This window comes from Puntigrus tetrazona, chromosome 8, assembly GCF_018831695.1.
Source record: "Puntigrus tetrazona isolate hp1 chromosome 8, ASM1883169v1, whole genome shotgun sequence".
Taxonomy (NCBI): Eukaryota; Metazoa; Chordata; class Actinopteri; order Cypriniformes; family Cyprinidae; genus Puntigrus; species Puntigrus tetrazona.
Genome location: NC_056706.1, coordinates 4,633,106 through 4,659,201, shown reverse-complemented (window position 1 = coordinate 4,659,201; position 26,096 = coordinate 4,633,106). Strand labels below are relative to the sequence as shown.

The window sequence follows — 26,096 nt, the reverse complement described above, 5'->3', positions numbered from 1 at the left end:
AGTTTCTACCAGACAGATTGTAAAATAACCCGCAGGTTTTCTGCTGACGGAGCTCCTCCAGCCACCAGGGGGCAGTGAAGGGAACGTGAGGCGAAAGATCATGTGGCAGGGCTGTTCCTGCACAAATGCATGGATATTCTTGATTTAAACTGAAAAGTGATGCAATTTTGCTCATTTTGGAATCATTTTTGAATCTCACGTCTCAAATCAACAGACAGACAGGCATGCACCATGATCATTTATTCCTACGATGCAAAGTCAGAAATCAACGTAATATATTTGATGATCAATTCATCGCAAGGATTAGCCAAACCTGGTTGTAATGTTAACTAAATAAAGAACGTCACAGTCATAGCGGCGTCCAAGATGTTCTCAGCGCCGAAAATAGCTCACATTAATTAGCACTTCAAAACGAGAACATAAAACACAACAGTAATTGGCGGTAAACGTTAGGAGCGCGTCTCAAGGTTAATAAAGTTTCAGTCAGGCCCGTAAACAGACTATACTGTACATGTGGCATCGTCTCATGAATACGCTTTACTAGTCTCCCTGTGCGACCTTCGCAAGGAGACGCCGCATGACCTCTGCAAAACATTTTACCGACAAAATCAAATAACTCCAGAGTCGTAATAAATCATGATTCACTGGTTCTGCATGACATGATAAAAAGGAGCAGATATCACGTTTGATGAAAAGGTTGTTTTACTCCTCCCGATAGCACACGGTGCAGCATGAAATGAGAGGTTATTGCTTAAATGGTTTGTTTTGGCCGAGATATGCGGTCCTATTTACGATTACTAACTAGTCGCCTTAACCAAAGAGAAAGTCGTTAGAAGGTGTTTAAGTGCATAAATGCGCTCTTTTGATGTGGTCGCTTTGATGATTCGATTTGATCGCTTTGGATAAAAGTGTTTTGCTAATTACGTAAATGACGTTCATGTATAGGTCAGAACACTGTTAGGTGTCAGGATGGCAAAACATTTATTGCTCACCCTCAGGCCATCCAAGACGGAGAAGAGTTTGTTTTTTCATGGAAACAGATTAGGAGAAATGCAGCAGTGTAGCGTAAATGGGTGCCGTGAGAATGAAAGGCATCACAATAATCCACAAGTAATAAACATTACTCCGTAATTCATAATATCACTTTCTCTAGGGAAAAAGTCTCCTGTTGTCTTACAAAGTCCATAGACTGTTTTTCTTGTACCGTGCATATTTCGGATTAGATTACTTTTTGGCAACGGCTTGAAAAACAAGCAGATTTTCACTTTACAGCCGATTGGCTAGAGTGGTGTGGACTGCTTGTGGGTTATTGCGATGTTTTTATCGACTCTTGTTCTGACGGCACCCATTCACTGCAGAGCAAGAGATGCAATGCTAAACTTCTCCAAATCTGTTCCGATAAAGAAACAAACTCGTCGCATCTAGAATGTCCAAAAAAATGTGATTCTTTTAACCCTAACAAGAAAGAATGTGCTTTTTTTGTCTCTGTATCACAAGCTTTGTGTCAAATCAAACTTTGCTGTGTTTTTTTTTTTGCCATTTGTTAGTTGCAAGTCAAATTAAGCTAATGCCAACATAAACAGATTGCGCGGCATGTCCTCAAACTTGAAAACTGTAACATTAACACACTTCAGAGTTTGATGACAAACGCTGAGCAAAACCGGTCACAACCAAAGATACTTGAACTAGGCGGCCCGAATCACAAGATCAATCCATTTCAGAGTTTGACTTTAAGCACATCTTGCGTACTTTTCCATGAAACGCGCTTCTTATTTATTAAAGGAAAACCAGTCAACACTCGTGTCGATTGAACCCGGGAATCCGCATCACGCGAGTGACACTCTTAGCAGATAAAAACCTGTTTATAAATCTAAATGAGGTTTTTGGGAGTTTTTGGGATACGCGACATTGCTCCGCTCTGATGAGGTTTGTGTTTGCAAGGACAAACCACGCTCTTTCATCAGCCCCGGAAGTTTCCTCCCACGTACGTCTCCATTTTCCTGCATTTTCCGATCGTCTCGTCGGGGGCCCGCTGCGTTGTGCACAGCGGCACCGAGCAGCGCCGTCCTCCAAAACCCCGATGTGGTTGAAGAACGACGACTACGGCTGCCGGGCTCAAGTGGCTTCAATTACAGATGCTCACAATTACAGAGGAAAAGAACAGGGTTGGGCAGAACGTGCCAAGCACAAACACTGCCTGGATCACGGGGGGGGGAGCAGGGAAGTCAAACGTTACCATCCCACCCAGTTATTTTTGGGATCCTGGTAGTTTCGGCATTCAGATACTAACTGGATTTTAGTCGCTGCACTTATTGGTGAGGATTAGATTTAAACTTAAGGTTTTTCTGGGAACTGCTTGAAATTTCCCCTCTGGAGTCAGAGGTTGTAAAAGGCGTATTAGCGAAGTCATTCTGAAAGCTATTAGCTGTTACGATTGAAATGCCATAGGCACGGATTTCTAGATTTTGCTTTGTTTACACGAGCCGATTTTGTTGTTTGTTTACCGTGGAGTGCCATTTTCCCTAAACAGCCATTTACTGGGCAACATGACTTGAATAACGGCATTGCGTGGCTATTTGCTCACAGATTACATCAAACTTCATTAAAGGCAAACAGCAAAGGACAGATCTGCTGCAAAAAAAGTCAAAAAATAACAGTCTGAAGCACATCATGAGACACCCAGAATGCATTTGCTTAGCGTGAATCTATTCTGACCTCTGCCATGTGACCTCTGTGAAACATTTTACTTGGAGACTCAAAGAGCTGTAGAAGATCAAAGAGCGAATGTGATGCTTGAACACTTTTGACCTGCTTAGGAGCTCCCAGAAGAATGTTTTAATACTAAGATGATGCTTTTTTTTATATAGCTTGGGAGGCTTGTTGGAGATCTCCGTTACGCTTTATTGAGGTATCACCTTTATCTCAGAAGCTCTTGAAAGACACATTTTCGCTCAACTCAGATCATTTGGCTTCAGGATCATATTGTTCATTGTTGAACTTTTGATCGCAGACTGGCAAATCTGAGCATAGTTTGAGACATTCTTAAGCTCTTTTGAAACTCTAGAGAAAACATAAGATTATGGAGGTCTTTTTCACAACTGAAATGCCGAAGTCTCAGTTAGCTATCTATTTAATTTAGCTGCTGTCAGAAGAAATAATTGAAACATTAAATAACTATTTTAAGTAAATTAAAAAAAAAAAAAAAAAAAAAAAAAAAAAAAAATATATATATATATATATATATATATATATATATATATATATATATATAAAAACTTAAAATAGTATATATAATTAGCATATCAGTAAATAAAATTTTAACTTTATATTTGTCATAAAATGCTCCCGCTCTCCCCAAATAAAATACAAAATAAAAGTGCAATATGTAATGTGACATTAAAAAGAGTGAACTTTTAATTCTAGATTGCATTTTAGAAGTTTAAATTCTGTATACACTGATAAGAATGACAATAATCAATAGTTTTTGTTCATTTTCCCATAAGAGAATGAATGTTTATCAATGGATAAACATATTTGGTCAACTTTTGGGAGAACGATATAGTATATATATATATATATATATATATATATATATATATATATATATATATATATATATATATATATATATACTTTAAAACTTTAAAACGAATAAACATTGACTCATAACCACAAAAGTCCAAATTTGATTTCATAAGAACAGAACTGAGAGGTGGAATTAATCTTTTCACGGTGGCATCTTTCTTTTTTGGGAGATATATTAAGTTACGTTGACCGGAAGATTGAATGATTAGTCTGTATTTATTAGCCAAAGATGCAACCAATTTCTCATCTCCCAGCATCATGACCTTAATTGTTGTAATCCAGACATATCCGTCTGTTTTTACAGTCTACTCAACATCTGGGTTGCTAGAGAATCCTAGATGAAGGGCGGGATGATGCCATTCATTATGACAGGGAAGACTGACAACAGCGCTGTAAAAACATTTACGCGTTTCTTATATTGCGACGAGACATTCCGCGCTTTCTTAAAACAAAATTGAAATAAAACTAAATCACTGCGTGACTGGGTTGTTCTAAGTTCCTTCGAAACGTATACTCTTCACGCCCGAGTCTCGCCGCTCCCCTACTCCCCGAATGGTACGCTCCATTTTAAAGCGATAGCTGCGACTCCACGCTTCTAAAGTAAAGCGCGACGCTTTCTTGAGGTACGGACTGGAGAATACCATGCCATCGACGCGTTGAGCGCATTTACGGCTTCGCACGGGCGTTTTGCACTGGAAAATAAAGATCTATCTCCGAATCCGCCGGCGAAACGCGCAGAGAGGCTCTACGAAACCCAACTGTGGATGTAACTGTTGCACTTTGAACACAGGTACGAGTGATACGCAAACATTCGCGCGAACGATTCATTCTGATGCGTGGCTTTATTGTAGCGAAATCGTGAACGCGCGATCCGGAGACGTAACGCGTGCTTCTTTTACCACAAAAAAAGAGAGGGAGAAAAAAACAACGCTATCTCTTAGATGAGAGGATAGATGGTTAAACTGCTGTGTGGAAATGATCCTGATGGATGTGGTCAATAAAGCCAGCAAGAACAAAGGGGGCATTAAAAGGAGTGTTTAGCTAAAAGGAGGAAAAAAATCCGTGCGTTTGTGTTGTGCGTTAAGAAATGCATTGAAATGATTTTTAGTAGCCAATGCACAATGGATAATTATTCCAGTCTTGCCTGTTGGTGGTTGTGCACGGATTTAACACGCATATTGACATTTCAGATGGAAAGTTGCTTTGGATAAACATTACGAGCCGCAACCCGGGCTCGTAATTAAAGACAAAAGCTGTGTTTTTAGTTAATTAACGCACGCGGATTGAATAGATACTCGGGGAAAAAAGGTGATATCATGCGCTCGATCTGTTTGTCTGTCACATCTGTAACAGTCACATGACTGAAATATTGTTTTCCTCTAGGCAAATGACCCAAATGGTGTTCCTCCCCATTATATCCTAAACTACAACCAAACGTACTGTTTAATTTGCACGTTGATTTCTTTTATATCCTTGCGTGGGTCACTGACGCGTTGAGATCCCCGCGATGAGATGCAATTGATGGGTTTGTGCCGAATCTGATCATTCGGATTCTCGGGTGCCAGTTTGATCCGCGTCTGGGTGGAGAGGAGAAGGGGCTGTGGCTGCCTGCGGAAGCCGGATCAGGGATGCTCTCTCCCGGGCTGAGATTAGTGCGAGCTCCCGCTGGAGGAGACTCGGAGCTGTGGAGGGGACACACAACCGAAAACGATCTCTGTATCGAAATATATGCTCTTGGAGAAATGCTATATGATCTGCATGGGAAAATAAATAAATATAACAGCGTGATCTAAAGATTTTCTAAAGACGTTTGCGTGGTAGTAAAGTTGCAACACTATAAATAATAACAATTATACATTATAAAATGTTATAATATATCTTTTTTATAATGCAACTATTAATATTTGTAATCCAATTAATATTGCTTATATAAAACAGTTTTAATAATATAATTAACACGAGCACACTCACACGCATGCAATGTTTTTTTTATAGATGGGTATAATCAATCAGTGTTTATGTATTTCCAGTAGTTTTGCATTACCTTTTTGCAGTCTGATTTATTTGGAGACTAAACGGTGATAGAGATTCCGTACAGATTGAATGCGTTTTTGCTCGATTGGCTCCTCTGTGAAATGAAATTTTCTTTGGGATAGACGAAACTGCAGTGTAGCGAACCTAAATGGATTGATTTGGGCTGGAAATACCTCCATAAATAAATTCAATCAGTGCATTAACCGACAAATTGGCCGCTGATGTAAAAATAGAAAGTTGTTTGCAAGCGAGGAGACAACTGTCTGCTCTCACGGCTCTACTACACAGACCCGACAAGCATCGCGGTTTACCTGGCGTTTCTGGTCACGTACGTGTGTAGATGAATTATAGGCCACATGTTTCACCCCCAGGACCGAAAACGAACGCCCACTGAATTCAAAGCAAGGCCGCTGTGGTGCGTTTCGGCAGTAAGTGCTAGTGTTTTATTTCCTGCTGCGTTATTAGATGATGTCGCGTTGATGAGATCAGTGCTGGTTTATGAATAACCCGTCCTCGTCAATTGAAGCGCAGTTCTGCTGACCTTGTGCCGGCTGTGATCATCTCTATATCAACGCTGCCGCCGTCGCCCTCTGCCCTCTTTCATCAAGGCACATGCTATTTAGTTGTCCGTTTGATTACCGCCGGCCCGAGCACCTGAGGATGTATCTCAACTGTAAACTTGAGCTGTGATTCGCTCAGCTCAGGGCAAGGTTACTGTCCTCCGGACTCCGGCCTTGTGATGTCAACGAGCGGCTCCGTGTATCCTTGAGTGAGGAATAAAACGCCAGCGTTATGCTCTCGTCCTGTGAGTAAGCCATGAGTACAACTGCCATGTGGAGTCACGGCTGGTGCTAATCACTGAACAATGGCTACTGTCTGTTCTCAAACTCTCTCGCTCGCTCTCTCTTTGCCTGCTGCCTTCCCAGTGGTTCAGGCTGGTGGATTTTGCCTTTTATATGTTGGATTGAGGTTTAGTGTTTAGTTCGAAATACTAAAGGTGACGTAGTATGTCTTGTCGTTCGATTAGTAGTGCGTGGAGGTCTTATTAGCTTGTTTGAAAACTAAACTATTACGGTTGGTTTAATACGAGGATTCGGATGTAGGGTTGCTGTGACTTTTTTTGCTAATATTGTAACCTCAGTTTAAGTTCTATGAGATTCAACAGTCTTAATAATTGAAGTTGTCATGCCAATTCGATTATACGAATTGTATATTATATAAGTTTTAAAGCACAGTTAGAAAGTTGTCTAGATGTCTGAAAGGTAAATAGGTATTACTGTAGCTGACTATGTCTTTAAAATTTGTGGTAAATAATTAGATTGCAAAGTCCATTAAAGAGATTGCATATTTATTCAACACAACCTAAGCTCTTTTTGCATTCATAATGTTTTCCACCCTAATGTCTTTAACTTTTGATTTTCGATGAATCGCATCCTATATAAAAGTTTTTATTTACATAATGTGTGTGTGTTAATTGTGCCTATGTATCATGTTTATATAAACACACACACAGCATATATTTAGAAAATATTTACACGTGTTTTTCTATTAATAATATTTTTCATATATAAATATATTTAATATATGAATGTAACATTTTAAGAAAAACATATGTAGGTGCGTGTGTGTATTTACTTACGCATAATAAATATGCAAAGTACACACCGATGTTATGTGTACAAAAACGTATTTTAATCGCGATTAATTGGTTGACAGCAATCGTTTTTTGTACTTATGATTTGCTGTTAGAAAAAGAGTCAAACAAGTGACACGAGTCATATTTAGGGACCATAATATCAAAGAATTTGGGCCGCTTTAACTTCTGTTAGTAAGTCAGTAAATCTATGTTTAGTTAATATTTCACTTTTATCATATCATTAGCTCTACTGTAAATATTACTAGCAATTTCTGAGCGATGATTATTTCTACAACACATTTATTTCACTTTGTTTACTTTGTGTCTGCATAGACAACCATTTCAGGAGAGAAAGAGAGAACTTGAACACAATTTTTAACCCCGGCCTCCAACAGGATGAGACTCAAAACTAAAACAACAAAAAGAGGAAATAATCGAAGGACACGTGGAGGTTCCTCGGCCGCCTTTCTTGACCCTGAGAGCTCATAAAGCTCAGGGTTGTGACCCTCGGAAGGGAAGCACACTATATATATGAAGCTGAATTATTTTTGCCGGTTGAATATATCGAGGTTTCGGCCTTTTGTTGACTCAATATTGTGGTCAGTCGAGGACAGAGCCGCTTATGGCCACAGCAGCGTCTTGCCAACAGATACAGCATATGATATTTGCCTCGAGCTCTGTCAGTTATATCAAATGACTTGGGTTTTATTTTACTTCGCTCTTTTTTCATTTGAAACAATATTTTTGCAGAGAAGAAGAGGCATGGGAAGAATGTTTGAACGGTTTGCATTAGTATGAAGCCTTTTTTCCGACAGTTGTTTTGTTTTATATTTGGACTGTCAATCAATTAAAAAGCCTAATTGGGCTAATTACACGATGAGCCAGTTAATTTGTCAAATGAAATCACAATTAATCACATATATCAATATTTGCTGGGAAAAGTCCTCTACATGAAGATCATTGAAAGACATTGTTACTTAGGCAGATGAAAGCTTTGAACAGGCAATTTAGAAATCGATATATTAATTATTTCTATAGCATTGCACTTAAATCTTAAGTCCAATGTTTGGAGTTAAGTCTGAGTTGCATTTAGTAGATTTAGTCACTTCTATGTTGTTTTTAATTGGTCTGCGTGTGTCATGCATCCTAAGTGCTGTTTTCCATAGTTGTTTTTAATATTTAAATAATATAAAATTATAACATAGAACAGCCCATATATATATATATATATATATATATATATATATATATATATATATATATATATATATATATATATTTATTTTTTTTTTTTATTATTTTTAAAATTATATTATATATAATTTTTTGTTACTATATTGCATAAAACTATTTCATATTTTTATATAAATAAACGTTTAATAACAGTTTATATGAGAATAATAATAATTTTTATTCAACTTAAATGACTTATAGTTTCATATACAGCTTTTCAGATCATATACTCGTGTACATTTGCATTTTCCCATGCGCATCCTATGTTTATGTAACTGGGTTGTGCTCTAGGTGTTCTTTTACATAGAAAATAGAGACGGAAGAATAACAGATTTATGTTTATGCATTTATGATTCAGCAAACACCCCTGATTACCACAGTCGTGATGATTAAAACGGATGAGGCAGAGGCATTATGAAGTTTATTTGAGGTGTTTATGCATCCGTGTTTGCGTGATGGGTTTCAGTGTGGATTCATCCATGTGTGAGATCATGTGTCCAATCCTGTGAAAAGAACAATTTTGATTATTTTTTTTTCTTTCCATCGTCTTCGTTCTAATCAAGAGCTGTTGACCCTCATTATAGGAGTGAGGAGAAGAGGATGCTGTTGTGAGTCCTTGATTAGATGGACTAGTGATCTATTTTTCTCTCTCCCTCTCTTTCTCTCTCCCTCTGTGTAATAATGTTTTATTACGTACAAAGATTTACCAGGTGAAGATGTTTTACACCACACAATCATGGTAAAAAAAAAAAAAAAAAGTAAATAAATAAATGTGTATGTGTATATATGTATATGTATATGTATATGTATATATATATATATATATATATATATATATATATATATATATTACACATACACATTATATATATTTTTTATTTTTATTATTTTTTTGTATGAAAAATATGTATACTATACTACTTTATAATGTTACAAAGATTTCTATTTAAGTAAAATTTTCATACTTTTTTTTTTTCAAAAATCTAATAAATCTGAATATTAGAATGATTTCTAAAGGACCATGTGTTAAACAAAAACTGCTAATTATTTGTATTTTTTTTTTGTTCATTCTTTTTATTTTTTATGAATTTTTGGTGGCTTTTTTGTTCAAAAAATGGATTAGATCCTGGCAGCTCTATATTTTCTATCCCTTGGTAATTTTTTAAGTTGTTCTGACAGAGACTGTGATTTCCATGGTAAATATTTGTATGGGTTATTACCTGCCTGTGTCATTTAAAATCATTTAGCGGATGTGTCAAAGCGCAGCAGACAGGCTTCAGAACTTGTTTTGTTTCGCTTTTTCCCCGTGAAAGAAAATAATGAATCTTTTCTGTGTTATTGATATTTCACGGCACTTGCTTCACCCCGACTGCGGCGTGTCAGGTGACGGTGTGATTCTCCCTCTCTCTCTCTCTCTCTCTCCCGAACGGCTAACCGCAAGCTCTCGTATCGCACAGAACCGCCGTGTTCCTCTCTGCCCGTGGTTTATGGACTCGAGGGCTCAATCTGAAACCCTCTATTATTTTTCCAGCAAGTGACCAAACTGATTGATGTGTTAATTGGCCAGTGATGAAGAGGGGCAGCAGCGAGCTAAAATTAGTGTTGAAAACAAGGCTAATAGATCAGTCCATTTCACCTGGTTGCTTTAAAAAAAAAAAAAATAGAAAGATAAAAAATCACACACAAACTAGAGTGAGGAGGCGATGGTTTTATGGGCTCAGCGTTGCTCGTCTCATCAGGATTCCGCCCGGCTTCTTGTTTACAGTTGAGGACGGGCAGAAAGGTCACGGGAGGGGGGGGGGGAGCGTTTGTCAAAAATATTGACGCGCTTGAAAAATTGCACAACGCCCAAACCGTCTGTCACGTTCTCAAATAAATATTTGTTTTGGGTCGGTGCAGATTTGCCAACTCCGCCAGCGCTCAGACACTTCAGAATGCTTATGGACGCCGATGCTTTCCCCAGCTTGCGTGTGTTTGCTTTATCTCCGCTCCGTTTTGATGGGAAATTTAGTGCGAATGATTTAATTCTGATATTATTTAGCGTTCGCAGAGCTCCTCGGCCACCCGTTGTGTGTTTACCATTACGAAAACAGCCAGAGACGCTGTAAAGACTGTCAAATCAGCCTAATTTGCTATTAGCAAGTACAGTAATGCTTAGATCTGAGCAGATACCCCCTGACGCTTATACGACTGTCTCTCTCAGTCTGTCTTTTCTGGGTTTAAACGTTCTGCTTAGGCATTCAGCTTTTTCACTGGGACCAGCCGGCTTCTACTGTGCTAATGAAATTACTGTGATTGCTGTTCAATAGCTTCTCCTGCAAATCAGGGAATGTATTACAATACGTCATTATAATACAATGAGCAAGGATTTCGGATTTTAGGAACCTGAAGCCCGCAGTGATTTTTTCCAGCATTGTTCGCAACGTTAAATTACAGGAGTCTATCAGGCGTGCTTTTAAGTTTCTAGGTTTGACGCACGCCGTACCTTGTGCGCATTTGCAATTTGTGATTTAAAACCCGCCTTTTCATTAACTCAACGTGTCAAAGTATTGATATAAATTACGAAAGTAGCTCTGCAGTATAGTGAGAATTGAATATCGTGACGTATTATTGAATGAAAATGTTGTGGCGGTAGCTTGAGCACATGTTTTCCAGAGACAAATTGAAGCAAGACTTTTTAGTCCTACCATATGCAGAAAAACTGTAGCGCTTAGGCTGCGGTTGAAGTGAAGCCTTATTCCGACTGTGTGTGCTTAATGTGGCCCTTTTCGACCCTTCCCTTCACTTCTCTTCGGGAAGGGAGGAAGACAGAAAGAAAGGGAGACAGACAACAGAAGCCATGCAGACCTCTTTCATTCCTGCTGTTCTGCCCAGTGGGGGGAAGCAGTGATTGAACAAACGACCGATGTGTTTGATCTGCAAACCGCTTGTGTTAAATTTTCCAAGAGCGAATGAAACGGTGCTATAACCTCTCGCTGCGTTTTTTTTTTTTTTTTTGCGTTCTTTCTGTCTTCTCTCTGATCTTGCATCTTGCACAGGTTTAAAAACTGAGAAAGGTTCTTATTCAATGGTAGTTACTTTTTTATTTTAAATAAAAGCGAATGATTTTCAAGGCGTTCGGTTAGCTGCTCTGGGCGTTGTGTCTGTGTGTGAGATTCATAATTTCTTGCAGTCTGTAAAAGTGCACCACTTAATTTGAGGTATTTTATATATTTTATATATACATTTAATGTAAGGCATTTATTAAGTAATTGTATAGTTTATTTCTTCTTTACCATTATTCAGGGTTTCCATAGTTAAGGAAAACCTGGTTATATATCAGGTTACTTTAAAATTTCATTTTCCAGGTCTAGAAAAGCCATAGAGTTTCTAAAATAAATAGCCTATAGGTTGTATGCAGTTGTTATGTTGCAGAAAATTTAATTTCAAGCCAGTCTGTTTGTAACCGCAAAATTAGTTTGTTCAATTCATTGGTTAAGTATGTTCCCAGAATGATACTTCACTTTGAATCAATTTTATATTATTATTTAGTAATCAGAATTATTTGGGAAGGACATGAAAAGGTCATGGAAATGTATTATTTGTCACAAAGTGTGGAAACCCTGCATTATTGTTTTGAAATGTAAAATAACCCTCATTTGACAATATTTGTCCCCTTTTTTCGACAAATCCAAGAATTGTGAAAAATACAGAATCCCTTGAACCATTAAATTCTTCACGATTCCCATCCCTGTTCTTGCTGTCTGGTTAAGGGCTGCTTCCTAATTAACAAATGCGCTTGGGATTAGTGCTTGCAATGACCATAAAGGTTTATTAGCAATCCATTGAGTGAAAGGAGTGGGAGTGACAAGGCTTGGCACCAACAGAAGCTACTCGATCAATACATACCCCCAAAATCCCCTCACCCAGCTGTCACGCACTGGCTCACAGTCCACTCTGAGTCACTAATGCCTCCAAATGGAGAGCAGGCAGGGATGGATTGAGTCTGAGGCAGAAGTGCTGAAATTCTGATTGTTGGCTTAGAAATTGGTTATTGTCAAAGTTCGTTCTGCTAGAACTCAAAGCTTCATTTCCGGTAAGAGTCTGCAAGATCGCCTCTTGTGCATGTGTACAAGACTGATAAATATGTGCAGCACTTAGCTATTGACATTTACGCACCAGCAGTGCTGCTTTGATATTCAGAAACTTGGCCTTGCTAATTACGGAGAGGTAGTACAAAGAAGTTGGGCGTGTTTTATGGCAGATGAGCTATACATTTTATCAAGTTTATCAAGGCGATGCATTCCCAGGCAGTCCAATACGAGATATTGGCGCTAATGACTCCAATTGTTGGAGCTTCAGGGATTCTCTGTAAAATGTGGGAAAATCTGCCAGATTGTTTGTGGCTTTATATGGCACTGTTATGGCATATCCTTCCAAACAATCTCAGTGTTACAGAGAAGTAGTTCTGCTGCTAAAAGCATTATCATCACTGGTTGAATAAATTTTGTGATGCTTATAGGTATTGGAGCTTTAGAAAGAGGTTGGTAGTGAAGGATGGAGAGTAGTGCAAACTATATTGTACTATATTACTATTTGGCAAGAATACGGCTGTTTGATTATACAGGTCAGAGTGTGGGTCAAAAAACTAAATTATGACTGTTTTTCTGTGCAAAAAGTTTTACCTTCAGGGAGAAAATGAAATTGTAAAGTATGATGACCCCTTTAATGCAATTAAACTTTTTAAGATAAGACATTGCTCTTCCTGCTTAATCCATTTTCAAACTAACTCATTTTTTCCTTGTTTCTCTCTCTTTCATTGTAGACATGAACCACTGAGACAGCAAAAGAAGAAAAAGCCTGGAATACGCTTGAGGGAAGAGCTTCGTCTCATTCCCCCTTTACTTGAGAAGGTTTGGAATCATGAGGTCCTTGTGGCTGCTGGTATTTTCCGTCGCTGTTTTGACTGGGACCAACATGGCGTTTCCCATGACTCCTACTGAACCCCCTGAAGTCTCCGGGAGCTTTAGGGTTAAAGACACAAGCCTAACGCACCTCACTGTGCACCGCAAGACTGGCGAGGTGTTCGTCGGCGCCATAAACCGAGTCTACAAGCTCTCCGTCAATCTGACCGAAATGCGCTCGCACCAGACGGGTCCCGTGGAGGACAACGCCAAGTGTTACCCGCCCCCCAGCGTACGACCATGCACGCAGAAACTGGAATCCACAGACAACGTCAACAAATTGCTGCTGGTTGATTACGCTGGCAACCGTCTGGTGGCTTGTGGAAGCATCTGGCAGGGCGTGTGCCAGTTCCTGCGGCTGGAAGATCTCTTCAAGCTTGGTGAACCACACCACCGTAAAGAACACTACCTCTCGGGAGCCAAAGAGCCAGATGGGATGGCTGGAGTTGTGGTGGGCGATGACGACGGAGACTTGAAGAAGAAAAAGAAAGGTGACAGCCGCCTCTTCATCGGCGCTGCCATCGATGGCAAATCCGAGTATTTCCCAACCCTATCCAGCCGTAAACTGGTAGCAGATGAGGAGAAAATGGAAATGTTCAGCTTGGTTTACCAAGATGAGTTTGTGTCCTCTCAAATCAAGATACCTTCAGACACACTTTCTCAATATCCTGCATTTGACATCTACTACGTTTACGGGTTCTCCAGCCGCACTTACATCTATTTCCTCACTTTACAACTGGATACTCAGCTCACCCAGGTGGATGCGACGGGCGAGAAGTTCTTTACCTCAAAAATCGTCCGCATGTGCTCTAATGACACAGAGTTCTATTCCTATGTCGAGTTCCCACTTGGGTGCACCAAGGATGGCGTAGAATACCGACTTGTCCAAGCTGCCTACAAGCACCGTCCTGGGAAGATTCTGGCCCAGGCTCTTGGCCTTTCGGAGGATGAGGATGTCTTGTTTGTGATCTTCTCCCAGGGTCAGAAGAACAGGGCTAACCCACCGAGAGAAACAGTGCTGTGCCTCTTCACTCTGCACCAGATCAACCTGGCCATGAGAGAGAGGATCAAGTCATGTTACCGCGGGGAAGGAAAGCTGTCTCTGCCATGGTTGCTCAACAAGGAGCTCCCTTGTATTAATACGGTAAGTCTTTGAATGATTTTTTTTTTTTATCTGTTATGTAGGACTTTGTTTGCTTTACAAGAATGTTGTTTCAGCATCAAAATATTTCTGGTTTCCAAGTTCTTTTATCAACATTGTTTTATCAGCCTTCTTATGAAATAATTAATTTAGTCATTAATCCCTTTACCCCCATGTCATTGCAAATCTGTGTAAGCTGTGTTTTTTTCGGAACACAATTTAAGATATTTTAGAAGAAAACCAGGAGGCTTCTGACTGTCCCATTGACTATCAATAATGAACACAAGGTCCAGAAAGTATGAAAGACATCGTCAGAATACTCCATTTGCCATCAGTGGATCAACCATAATGTTATGAAGCTACAACAATAATTTTTTGTATGGGAAAAAAACAAAAATAATGACTTTATTCAATGATTCTGCTCTGTAATGCCATTTTCGAGAGCATCTGCTGGACGCACATAGCGTACGCTCTTCTGTGTCAACACCAATGCAAGGCACTGTTTTTGTACAAATCAAAGCATAAATACACATAGAATATCTATTTTTGTTTTGAACTCAGTATGCTATGTGCACCCAGTGGATACTCATAAATGTTGTTTTTGTTTTCTTTCTGTACAAAACGTATTCTCGATGCCTCTAGTATGCCTAGTAAGAGCTTTATTTGCTGATTTAGGTGTGTTTAATTGGGGTTGGAGGACAATGGCCCTCCAGGAGTCAGTTTGGACAACCTTACCTTATGTGTTAGATAGCGATAGATTATAGCAAAGATGCTTTGCTTTTTTTATAGTGGATTTTCAGAAGGAATGTTTTTGCATTTACAGTAATTATCGTGATTTGTAATACATTTGCTTTCCTTCCTTTCATTCATCGCTCACGTAGTATAGTTTGACAATAGTGGCCATATATCACCCATGTTAAAATGATTTCTGGCTTATTGATATTGCTAGAATGTAACATTTTACATCTCTACAACCTAACTTTGAGCTTAAATGTGTCCAAGTCCTAAAATCAAAGGGAAATAATATTTTGGTAACACTTTAGTATAGAGGCCAATTCTCACTATTAACTGGATGCTTGCTTATTAGCATGCATATTACTAGATTATTGGCTGTTTATTAGTACTTATTAAGCACATATTCTGCATGATCATATTCTACATCCCTAGGTCTACACCCTAGTCCATAAACTAAAACAAAATAACTACTTTATTAACTATTAATATGCAGTTATTAGAAATGTACTGAGGCATTGTTAATCATTAGCGGTGAGAACTGGACCTTACAATAAAGTATAACCATATCTTTTTTTTTTTTTTTTTTTTTTTTAAAGTTAACCTTATCTTATTGACTGATTTCAATGTTATTCCAATGTTGATCCAGGAACCTGTTCTCCTTGTGTACATCATTACAGCATGTTTTCGTGTCACAGTAGGTAGCCACATGTCCGTTTTTTTTCTTCTATTGTTACTTCTCAAAAACTAATTTGTGGATGCTATACATGATTCCCATTGACCTAATTGTGACGTGTTGCAGACTTTTCAGGAATGCCTGTGTAGGGGAAACTGTCTAACATGATTACACATCTTAATCTGATGTAATGTATCTTTGATGAAAAATCTATTCAAACCAGACAGGGTGGGAAGCAATAGCTTATTATGTGAGAGATGAAGAAGGTGATGGCTAGACATCAAAATCAATACGCCTCTGACATTTTAAACCAGTCAAGTGTACCGCACACCGCCTGCCTCTGGAAACCCTTGATGCTTTATTTATGAATCTTTAATATTTGTCTCCTGTAATTCGGTGACAAATCACACTTGTGATTTGATGTTATTTATCTGCCTCAAGCTAGCCATAGGCTTGTTCTGCAATTTGCAAATCCTTTAAATAGTATGTTTACATCAACTCTGTCCAAAGGTTAGGTATGATTAATTTCTTTGGGGTTAATCATCCTGTTATTTTAAAGCTAATTAGCGAACAGCAGAGTTGGCGCCAAAAAGTACCATGGTACAAAACCAGTATTTTTACATGGAAGCGAAATTGCAATTAGGCATGCATCAAGACGTGCAAGTTTTGATTGATTATGGAATTTATATATGATTATTATTTCTATTAATATTCGTTGTGTTACAAAGGTCAAGGCTAATTCTTACGAGAAACGCTGAGGATGCATGACAGAGGGGGAAGAAAGTGTATTTAAGAAAGTTTGTGCTGTCAAAGTTGGGGTTTTGTGCCATTATTCATGTGCATGTTCAAAGCAAGTTAATGGTTGATATTGTCTTGCTAAGTTATGATAATACGTGACGCTTATGCACTGGAGCATTCAAAGAAATGATTTAAAATCAACTGGAAAAGACTTGCACTTAATTTGTAAGCCATTTATAAGCAGCTAGTTGTTAAGAACATGCATAAACATGACAGAACCAACCCTAGCGTACATATTGAATCATTTTGCCGCGTGTCGTTTGATATGTTAGTTGTCTGGTAGTTATTTAGTGACTGTGCTTGTAAACTTAAACTCTCCTCGCGCTACAGTAGCAATGCTTTCCCCCTCGAAAAAACAACAAAGCATTAGCAAGCCGGCTGAGTTTGTTTTTCCTTCATACTTGCCCGGAGGACAACCAGACGAGAGGACAATTTGCGTCCACGGCTGTAATTGCGCCGGGAACAATAGCACAACACCTCGCGGCCCGGCTAGAGCAGATGGGGCGAAGATGGAGAGTACCGATGACCTCGTTCCTCGGGGGGGGAGTGGCTGTGGTTGTTTTTATGAGCAACAACAGGGTTCCCCATGACTGATGCAAATCTGCTCCTGATTCTAGAGCCGGGGTATTATTAGCTCTTTCTCATGCACGGCAACGGCCCTCCGCCTTATAATGAGAGCGTGCGTGTCTGCCGCGAGCTCATGCTTCGTTTAATACATTTACCCTTCGTATGCGCGCACAAAAACAAGCCGTTCCACCGGCCAGCGTCAGCCTCTCAATCATCATTCAACGGCACGCTCTTAAGACGCCCATCGCCGCGAAGAATTTGGGAGGAAGGTGGCAAAAAATTCAGCACCCTCATGTTGGTCATTACCGGCGCGAAACCGATGTCATTCACAAATAACGTTTTACTTGCATTTTGATGCATTTGCTTTTTTAACTTTAATGTCCCAAAGATCTACTAAAGGTTATTAAACAATGGCATAACACAGGCTACTCAGCATTTTTTTGTTAAGGGTCCAGTTCCAGTAAGTAATTAGTATTGTACTTAAATTTTATTTTATTTGTTTATTTGATATTTTAATTTATTTAATCTACTAACTTTATTTGCTAACCCCATCCTGTAGTCGTTTTTTTTACTGAATCTTAAATATTTTGTATTAATTTTATTAATTTTTTTTACTACCAGACACCTTCATGTTCGTCATTACCGGCACGAAACCGATGTCATTTTTCCGCAGGATAAGCTGACCGCTTGTTGCACTTTACAGAGTTTTTTTTTTTTTTCTTAAATGCACCGTTGCATGCTGAGGTCCAGAGGAAGCGAGATTAAATAGCGTTGTGTTTTCTGTCGAGCTCTGAGATTCTGGTAATGAGTCAATAGTTCACCTCCGGGATGAACCGGGGGACTAGGTTTGGCCCTCGGTGACATCATCACCCCCGATTGATGCGTTGCAGATGTTAGTTAACGCAATTGATTTTTGAATAACTCTTCTGACATTTCCTTGAGCAGAAATGACATGCAGCGATTTTCTTGTATTTTTTCCTCCTTTGTGTCAGTGGACGGCCATTAAAAGCGGCTGAAATAATGCTTTTCAGAGCCGCTCTGAGGGTAAATGGTGCCTCTTTCGAAAGAGAGCACATCTGAAGTGATAAAGCACTGACAGTGAGGTAGATTGCAGGATGATGTCATGTCTCACCGGTCGGTGCGCGCCGGCCTCTGGCCTGATCCCCGCGGGCTCACTTTCGCAGTCTCTGTTTGGGTGGCTCTTCTCTGTCTGATCTATTAGCTGGCACTTCCTGTCTGAGATGCTGTGATTTGACAACAGCTGGAGAAAGCTGTTATAGGGTCCTCTGGGTATTTGTTTGTTTGTGTGGATGTGTTTTGTAAAATGTAAATGCATTTTAGTGTTTAACCTAAAATCTGGCCCACAAATAATGCTTTACTTTTTGCATTTTGATGCATTTGCTTTTTGAACTTTAATGTCCCAATGATATACTAAAGGTTATTAAACAATGGCATAACAGAGACTACTCAGCATTTTTTGTTAAGGGTCCAGTGCCAGTAAGTAATTAGTTTATAGACAGAATTGTATTCAATTTTTATTTTATTTGTTTTTACTGAATTTGAAATATTTTGTATTAAATTTATTTATTTATTTTTTTACTACCAGACACCCTCATGTTCATCATTACCGGCACAAAACCGATGTCATTCTTAGGATAAGCTGACCGCTTGTTGCACTTTACAGAGTTTTTTTTTTTTTCCTTAAATGCACTGTTGGATGCTGAGGTCCAGAGGAAGCGAGATTAAATAGCTTTGTGTTTTCTGAATTAATTTAAAATGTTTTTGTTTTGTTTTGTCACATTGGTTATTTAATTGATGTAATGTTATTTTATTTCATGTTTTTTTGGTTATTTTATTTATTTATTTAAAAAAAAAAAAAAAAAAAAAAAAATATATATATATATATATATATATATATATATATATATATATATATATATATATATATATATATATATATATATATATATATATATATATATATATATATAAATATATAAATATAATTTTTTTTTTTTTTTTTTTAAATATAATTAAAATAACAAAAAAAAACATGAAATAAAATAACATTACATCAATTAAATAACCAATGTGACAAAACAAAACAAAAACATTTTAAATTTTATATATATATATATATATATATATATAAAATGTAAAATTTACAGAAATGTTATGCATTCATTTTACTTCATTCAAGTAAAAAAAAGTATTAATATTAGTTGTTTAGTATAGTTTTTTTTTTTCATGTATTTTTATTTTAATTCCTTTTTCAGCCTATGGACCTAACTAATTTTCACTTCATTGTTTCTGATTTTGTCTGTAGCCCAAGCAGATTGGCGATGATTTCTGTGGCCTGGTTCTGAACCAGCCTCTTGGAGGGCTGAGGGTCATTGAGGGCACTCCTCTGTTTGATGACCGAGCTGACGGTATGGCGTCTGTGGCCGCGTACACCTACGGAGGGCATTCGGTGGTGTTCGTGGGGACTCGCAGTGGCCATCTTAAGAAGGTAAGAACCAACCGTTCTGTCTTTTCCGCCGCTGACTGTTAGAGATATTATCACGGCAGGGCTTTTGTTTTCCTCTTGGTGCTGCTTGATTGGGAAGTTTGTAATATTTGAAGTGCGCTGACTGCAGTAATGAGACGTATTTGAATAAAAGTGGAAAGGACTTGGAACTTGCTTTTCATCCTTGGAGAATTGATAGATTTGTGATTTCTATGATTGATGTTTGGATTTGTAGGAGGGACTGGTGTTTTTTTACATTTTCATAATTGCATAATTTTCGAAATTTCATACATGATCAAGAAAGTGCATTATGCTAAATGGGGGATATTAAGATTTCACATTGATGTAAAAATGATTTATTATCATTATTTCTGACTATCGTTTCTATCTCCATTTAGAGAATTAGTCAATGTTTTTTATGTAAAGAAAGAATGTAGTTGGTCATTTCTTTTCTTTTATTTTTACGTTTTGTTATTAAATTAATTTCAAGACTGCAGTAAAATCCGCAATATTGTGAAATATTACTACAATTTAAGATAGCCATTTTCTATTAAAAGTAATTTATTCCTGTTTTAAATAACGCTCCGCTCTTCAGTATCACGTGATCCTCCAGAGATCGTTCTAATTTGCTGCTGCTCAAGAAACATAGACAAATACATAAATAACAAGTTTAATAAATAAATTTGGTTTGTAGTTTTGCTCTAATTAGCATGCCGAGAGTTTGTTTTTCCAGCCCTACACGTTCAGACTGACGTCTTTGACTCCCGTGTCGTCTCACAGTTTTTTTTTTTTTTTTTATGAGCATCCCGCCATGCGCGTTATGTTTTTTAGTCAGCGTGCTAAGTTAAAAATACATTTTTAACACTCATCCCTAGACCCCTGCGTTCTGTCTCTTGCGCTCCTCTGGGCTGTGTTTCTGACGGGGGTCAGATGAATCAGAAGCGAGCCTAGATGTATTATCTCGAACCAGTCGTTCATCCGGATCTCGAAGGAATGCCGTTTTTCACATAGACTCTACCTTAAAAAAACCCACCTTTCCCATTCATTCCGACACGTACGCAGGCCGCCGACGAAGCCATAATAAAAGCACCACCTTGCGACTCAGTCATCTAGACCGGAGCAGGCGACAGCTGGGGATGTTTAAAGAATAATATGCCCACTGGTGAGTTTATGATGGTTCTCCACAGAAGTCACTAGGTTTTTTTTTTTTTTTTTCCCCCTTCTCAAACAACAGCTTGACTCGTTCATAGCTAGCGTTTCGGCCCATATATGCACACTGTATCTCGAGGGAGCTGAAGCGAGAGGGTGGAGTCGTTTTTTTAGCCGGTCGTAAATAGTTCAAGCTGCGTATGAAAAGAAGGAGAGAGAAACCCAGTCGGCATTAAAGTTTTAACATTACTCAGCAGCTGATATGTGCCCTGTATTAGGTCATCGCGAGCAACTTTTATTCGCGACGGCTTTAAGTTACAGTACATTGAGAGAATTAAAGGAATTAGATTAGATGCGAGGCCGATGAAATCGCCCCCGAGAAGCTGACTTGGCTCTTTCTCAGCAGACATCATAATTAAAACGAGGTAGATGTTCGCCCGTTCCAGAGCCCAGCTGGAGAATATAAATGCGATCGCATCCATTCCGCTATCGGAATGAGGGAGCAGGGGTCAGTCCTGTGGGAGCCGTCCTGTTTGGGATTATTTACGGGGGGTTCGTGTCTAAACATGTCCCGATATACCTCTGGATCGCTGCGGATCGGGTCTGTTTGGAAACTGGGATGCATCCGGAGATTGAATTCGAGCTTTTGGCTGACGGCCGTGCGATCGGCTGCGGTTAATAAACGGAATACGCCGCCCGTGGTCGCGCTGATAATAAGCAGCTCTGTTTGTTGACGGAGATTATGCGACGTTACAGAAACGTTCCCTCGTCCATATGGCCTTCGTATCGACCGCAAATCACAATAAACAGAGATGTGGGGAAATCGTAATGTTTGTATTTTCTCGCAAACATTCTGTCGGGATGAAACGGTAAATGGTTTGTGGAGTTATGATTTCATATATGTACTGTTTGTTCCTGCGTAAACAGGAGATGTGGAGGAAGTGTGGATGGCTTTAGCTCATATTCCAAAGAAAACCGAATTTTCCAGTCTAGAGTTAGATTGCTGTTTTACTGTTTATGTTCTCTGGGGGATTTTTAATCAAACCGTGAATTATAAGGAACTAAATGTAACGGTTTTTTTTCCAATTTTCAACCAGTTAAATGCCAAAAAGAATTGAAATGTAGGAAAAAAAAATTATATTATCCAGAACTTCCATCCAAAAAAAGATAATATAATTATTGATTAGTAATATATTTAAAAAAAAAAAAAAAAAAAAATATATATATATATATATATATATATATATATATATATATATATATATATATATATATATATATATATATATATATATATATATATATATATATATATATATATTTTTTTTTTTTTTTTTTGAGAAATGACTATACAAATATTTATATTATTATTATTTTCCTGGATTTTAATGTTTTTCTCTCCTTCTCGTGCTAAATTCCATACAAATATTTATTTTTTTCGATTGCATTTTGCCTGTCTTCTTTTAGCGAACATGCTAGTTACTAAAACAGTTTTGCGTTTAAACATGCCAGTTTGGCACAAGAAAGAAAAGTCTATTTTTCTGGTGTAGCCTTTCATTGGCATATGAATAGATGATTACATATAACTCATTTAGCCACAGAAAGCATCGTTTATCTCTCTATAAACGGTCTCCGAAAGGCCCGTTGTGGTGATTGTGTACAGTGGTTTTCAGAGTGTTGGTCTACCTGCTATAATGTGGTGTGGAGAATACAGGAGAAGGCTGGGTAATTGCTCCATATCTCCCCTCGCAATGGCTTGTTTGTTTTGGCAGGAGAAAAGAGACAGCAAGCCGCTTTTCTCAAGCTGTACGGAAATCACCCATGAGTCTTTAGTGCTTCCTGTCCCTAGTTGGCTGAAAGTCGAGTCAGTCCTTTTGACTCCTGGAGACAAAATACCGGAGAGTTTTTTGTTATAATCTAGTTTCTCTGAATCATCATGCATATATAAGTACAGTCTTTTTAGCATAGCTTTAATTGGCTGTTACATTCGATCATGCTTAGTAATGCTGAACTTTGTCTCTTAAAGGGCCCCACGCGGTTTGATTTGCAGACGTGAATTATATATCAAACGTGTGTTCAATACAGTTGTTTACGGACTCTAAGCATTTAAACTTATGGATTTCACCTGATGGACAATGAACTAAACTGAGTGATTGAAGCCAAAAAGTTGCAGTGTTTGCCTTTAACAGTGATTTTCATGCTATTTTTATTTTCATATAAAGTACATTTTGTATCATTTACCAGTAACATGTAATATTTTAAAGCCTCTGATACATATTTAGGGTCATTTCTTTGTCCTAAAATTAAGTTTAGGGCCATGCTTGCATATTTATTTACCAACTAAAATAGTACTGTAACTACATTAGATCTAATCCTTAACGTAATATGCATTCATTAAAAACATTAATTATTTAAGGGCATTTATTTGCATTAATTTGTTTGCATTTCAGCATTTCTATTTTTAATAGAAATATAACATAACTATGACTTATATAATATTGCATCCATTATTAGCACATTCTCAAACCGTTACTATTGCCATTGATATTTAATAATTAAATATTTTTTGCCACGTTTTTTTGTGGTATTCTCTCCCTCTACCTTAATTTCTAACCCTAATTATAAGAGTCTAGAAACATGACAGCAAGTGTTGCACACAAGCAGTCACTCCTTATAATGTAAAGATCTAGTATTACATCCCATTCGTGCAGTATTTGTGCCCGTGGCTTCGACTGCAGTAATCCATGTCTGGCCTATCAGGAATTTTCTCCCTCCTGTTGTACTTTCACAAGCGAGCGTTTAAACCGGTAGCCTGGCACCGTTTCCGACCGGCCGAGATATTTAGCAGCAAGTGCAAAGGCAAATGAAAATAAATAGAGCCAGCTATTTTCCTCTGCACCTGTGCTGTTCACATACCGGTCACAGAGCCGCGGGGCTGCCGGAGGATTCTGCAGTCTCAACCTTAGCAGAAACGGCCAAGAGATAATCTGACCGCTGGGAAATAAACCCAAGGTTGTCAGGGAATTTTATTTTTTTTTTTTTATGGAACACCTTTGCCGAGCCGGCAGTGTGGGTGAAGCGCGTGCGTGTATATCATTGTGTTACGTGCACAAATGGATGTACGTGTCTGCCATTGAATCCTTAATCGGGCGCTTTTATGTTGGTTTATTGTACAGTCTATTTAGCGGCTAAAAGGATCTCAAGGTAGATGTAGTATATCACCGAAATGGCCCATCCTGCGCTGACCTCTCATCCTCCGACCTTGTGTTTCCTGTATTCACAAAAAGAGGAAGTCATTGGCTGTGTTTGGATGCGGTGTTAACTATATATACCGCAGATTATTAAAAATAATAAATGTACACCACAACAAACTCTTGTATGCTACATGGGATGCGTTTCCATCCATCTGTTTTAGTTTTAGGAAATTTATTGCAGCAAATTTAATAAAAATACATATTAAAAAAGAGGCTATTGAGATATAAAGAATATAAATACCTTGGTATTGTAATTGATAAGTTGACCTTTGAGGCCCATTAGCGAATGTGTTTTTTTTTTTTTTTTTTTTTTTTAAAGGAAGCTTAGTAGGTTCAGTGTGGATAGTACTTTAATGAAAATGTTTTATTCCTGTTTTGTTGAATCTGCTTTTTCATTTGTGTGCTGGTATGGGTCACTTAACCTTAAAAGTAGAAACGGATTACAGGGCATTGTTAGTGTGTGGTAGGATTGTTGGCACTACTTTAAATGATTTTGAATGGTCTGTGTAAAGCAAGGACCTTGAAGAGAGCAGAGACAATTGTTAATGATCCTAGCCATCCTCTCCAAAAAGCCCAGGCTTCCTTTCATAGGTTCTTTCAGCCTTTTATGTAGGACAAATAGGTCTAAATATTCCATTATGTACCTACCGCCATTATGTTTTTAAATGACTTAAGGTAATTTTTGATTATTTGAGGGGGAAGTTGGTTGTTTGTATCATTAATTTTTATTTATTATTTTATTTATAGTTTGTGAATATTGTCACGTTGTAACTGCTGGCTGTGAAACGAATGTATTTTTTATTTAAATTAGATTTTTGATTGATTTTTATTTATTTATTTATTTATTTACAGTTGTTTTGTTATCTTAACCGCGTGAAATGGAAGCAGAATTTAAATGTATTGTGGATTTTCTTTTTGCGTAAAATCCATTTGAAAAATTAATTGGAACAGCTAGTGTTGTCGAGTTAACCCAACTACATCGTTTAATTCAGTGACTCAAGACATCTTCATCAAAATAGAATCATTTATTTAGCTTTTTTTTTTATAATGTTTTGTACAAATGCGTACTGGCAGTCTGAATCAAGAAGATGATTGCAACTGTTATTTCTTCTGTGATCCGCAGCGATCCCTGCTAATCAAAAGAGCGTTTCCCAATCAGTTTGCACTATGCTACGCTGTTAACATGCTAACTGAAAGCACAAAGGAACATGATCAATTGCACCAATTTTTGAATCCCTGCTATAATGTAATATGTTATTTTAAAGACATCGCTTTGAGGAAAAGAGTCGATTTTCTGTGATTTCCAATCAGGCACTGATTGTTTTATTTGGAAAGCAAATGGAATTCTGCTCGTTTAGGATCTCGCACGACACAAGGATTGTTCATCACACCTCAAACGGAAAGTCATATCAAGCGCACTGCATTGTGGGATACAGTATTTTCCGCAGTGCACATCGTTGCAAATGTGGCAGGTCGTTCTTGTTTGCCATGCATACAGAAACATCCCATACGCACGTGCATAGTAGTATTCCAGTATACTATTGCAAATGCAATTCTGCAGTTTTGAAATGAAGAAATGGATCCTATTACACATGCCGCCTGTGATCCGGTGTGATCATGTTTATGTTTTATAAAGATAAATACGCCAGGGTGAAAATTCTCATTCTGCACCCAGTCTTAGACGTATGATACATGATTGAATCCGGCAGATTAGTGTCCCTGTCGCAGTGTTCAAATTGATTAATGCCTTTTAAAAAGCGTCAAATCCCCGTGCTTCACCGCAACCGTGTGCCACGGCTCACACAATAACGCCGCTTTTCTTATGAGCACCATCAACTGAGT

The 26,096-nt window shown here is 38.1% G+C and overlaps 1 protein-coding gene across 1 annotated transcript in view; it reads left to right on the top strand.

The window, feature by feature from the left end:
- Positions 1 to 3,732: 3,732 nt before the first annotated feature.
- Positions 3,733 to 26,096, top strand: part of plxna3 (plexin A3) — a 145,401-nt gene continuing 123,037 nt past the window's right edge. Inside the window, exons 1-3 of the mRNA XM_043247611.1 lie at positions 3,733 to 4,375; positions 13,293 to 14,575; positions 19,672 to 19,854. Of these exons, the coding sequence (XP_043103546.1) occupies positions 13,391 to 14,575; positions 19,672 to 19,854 (1,368 nt within the window). The 5' untranslated portion in view covers positions 3,733 to 4,375; positions 13,293 to 13,390. The remainder of the gene's footprint in view (positions 4,376 to 13,292; positions 14,576 to 19,671; positions 19,855 to 26,096) is intronic.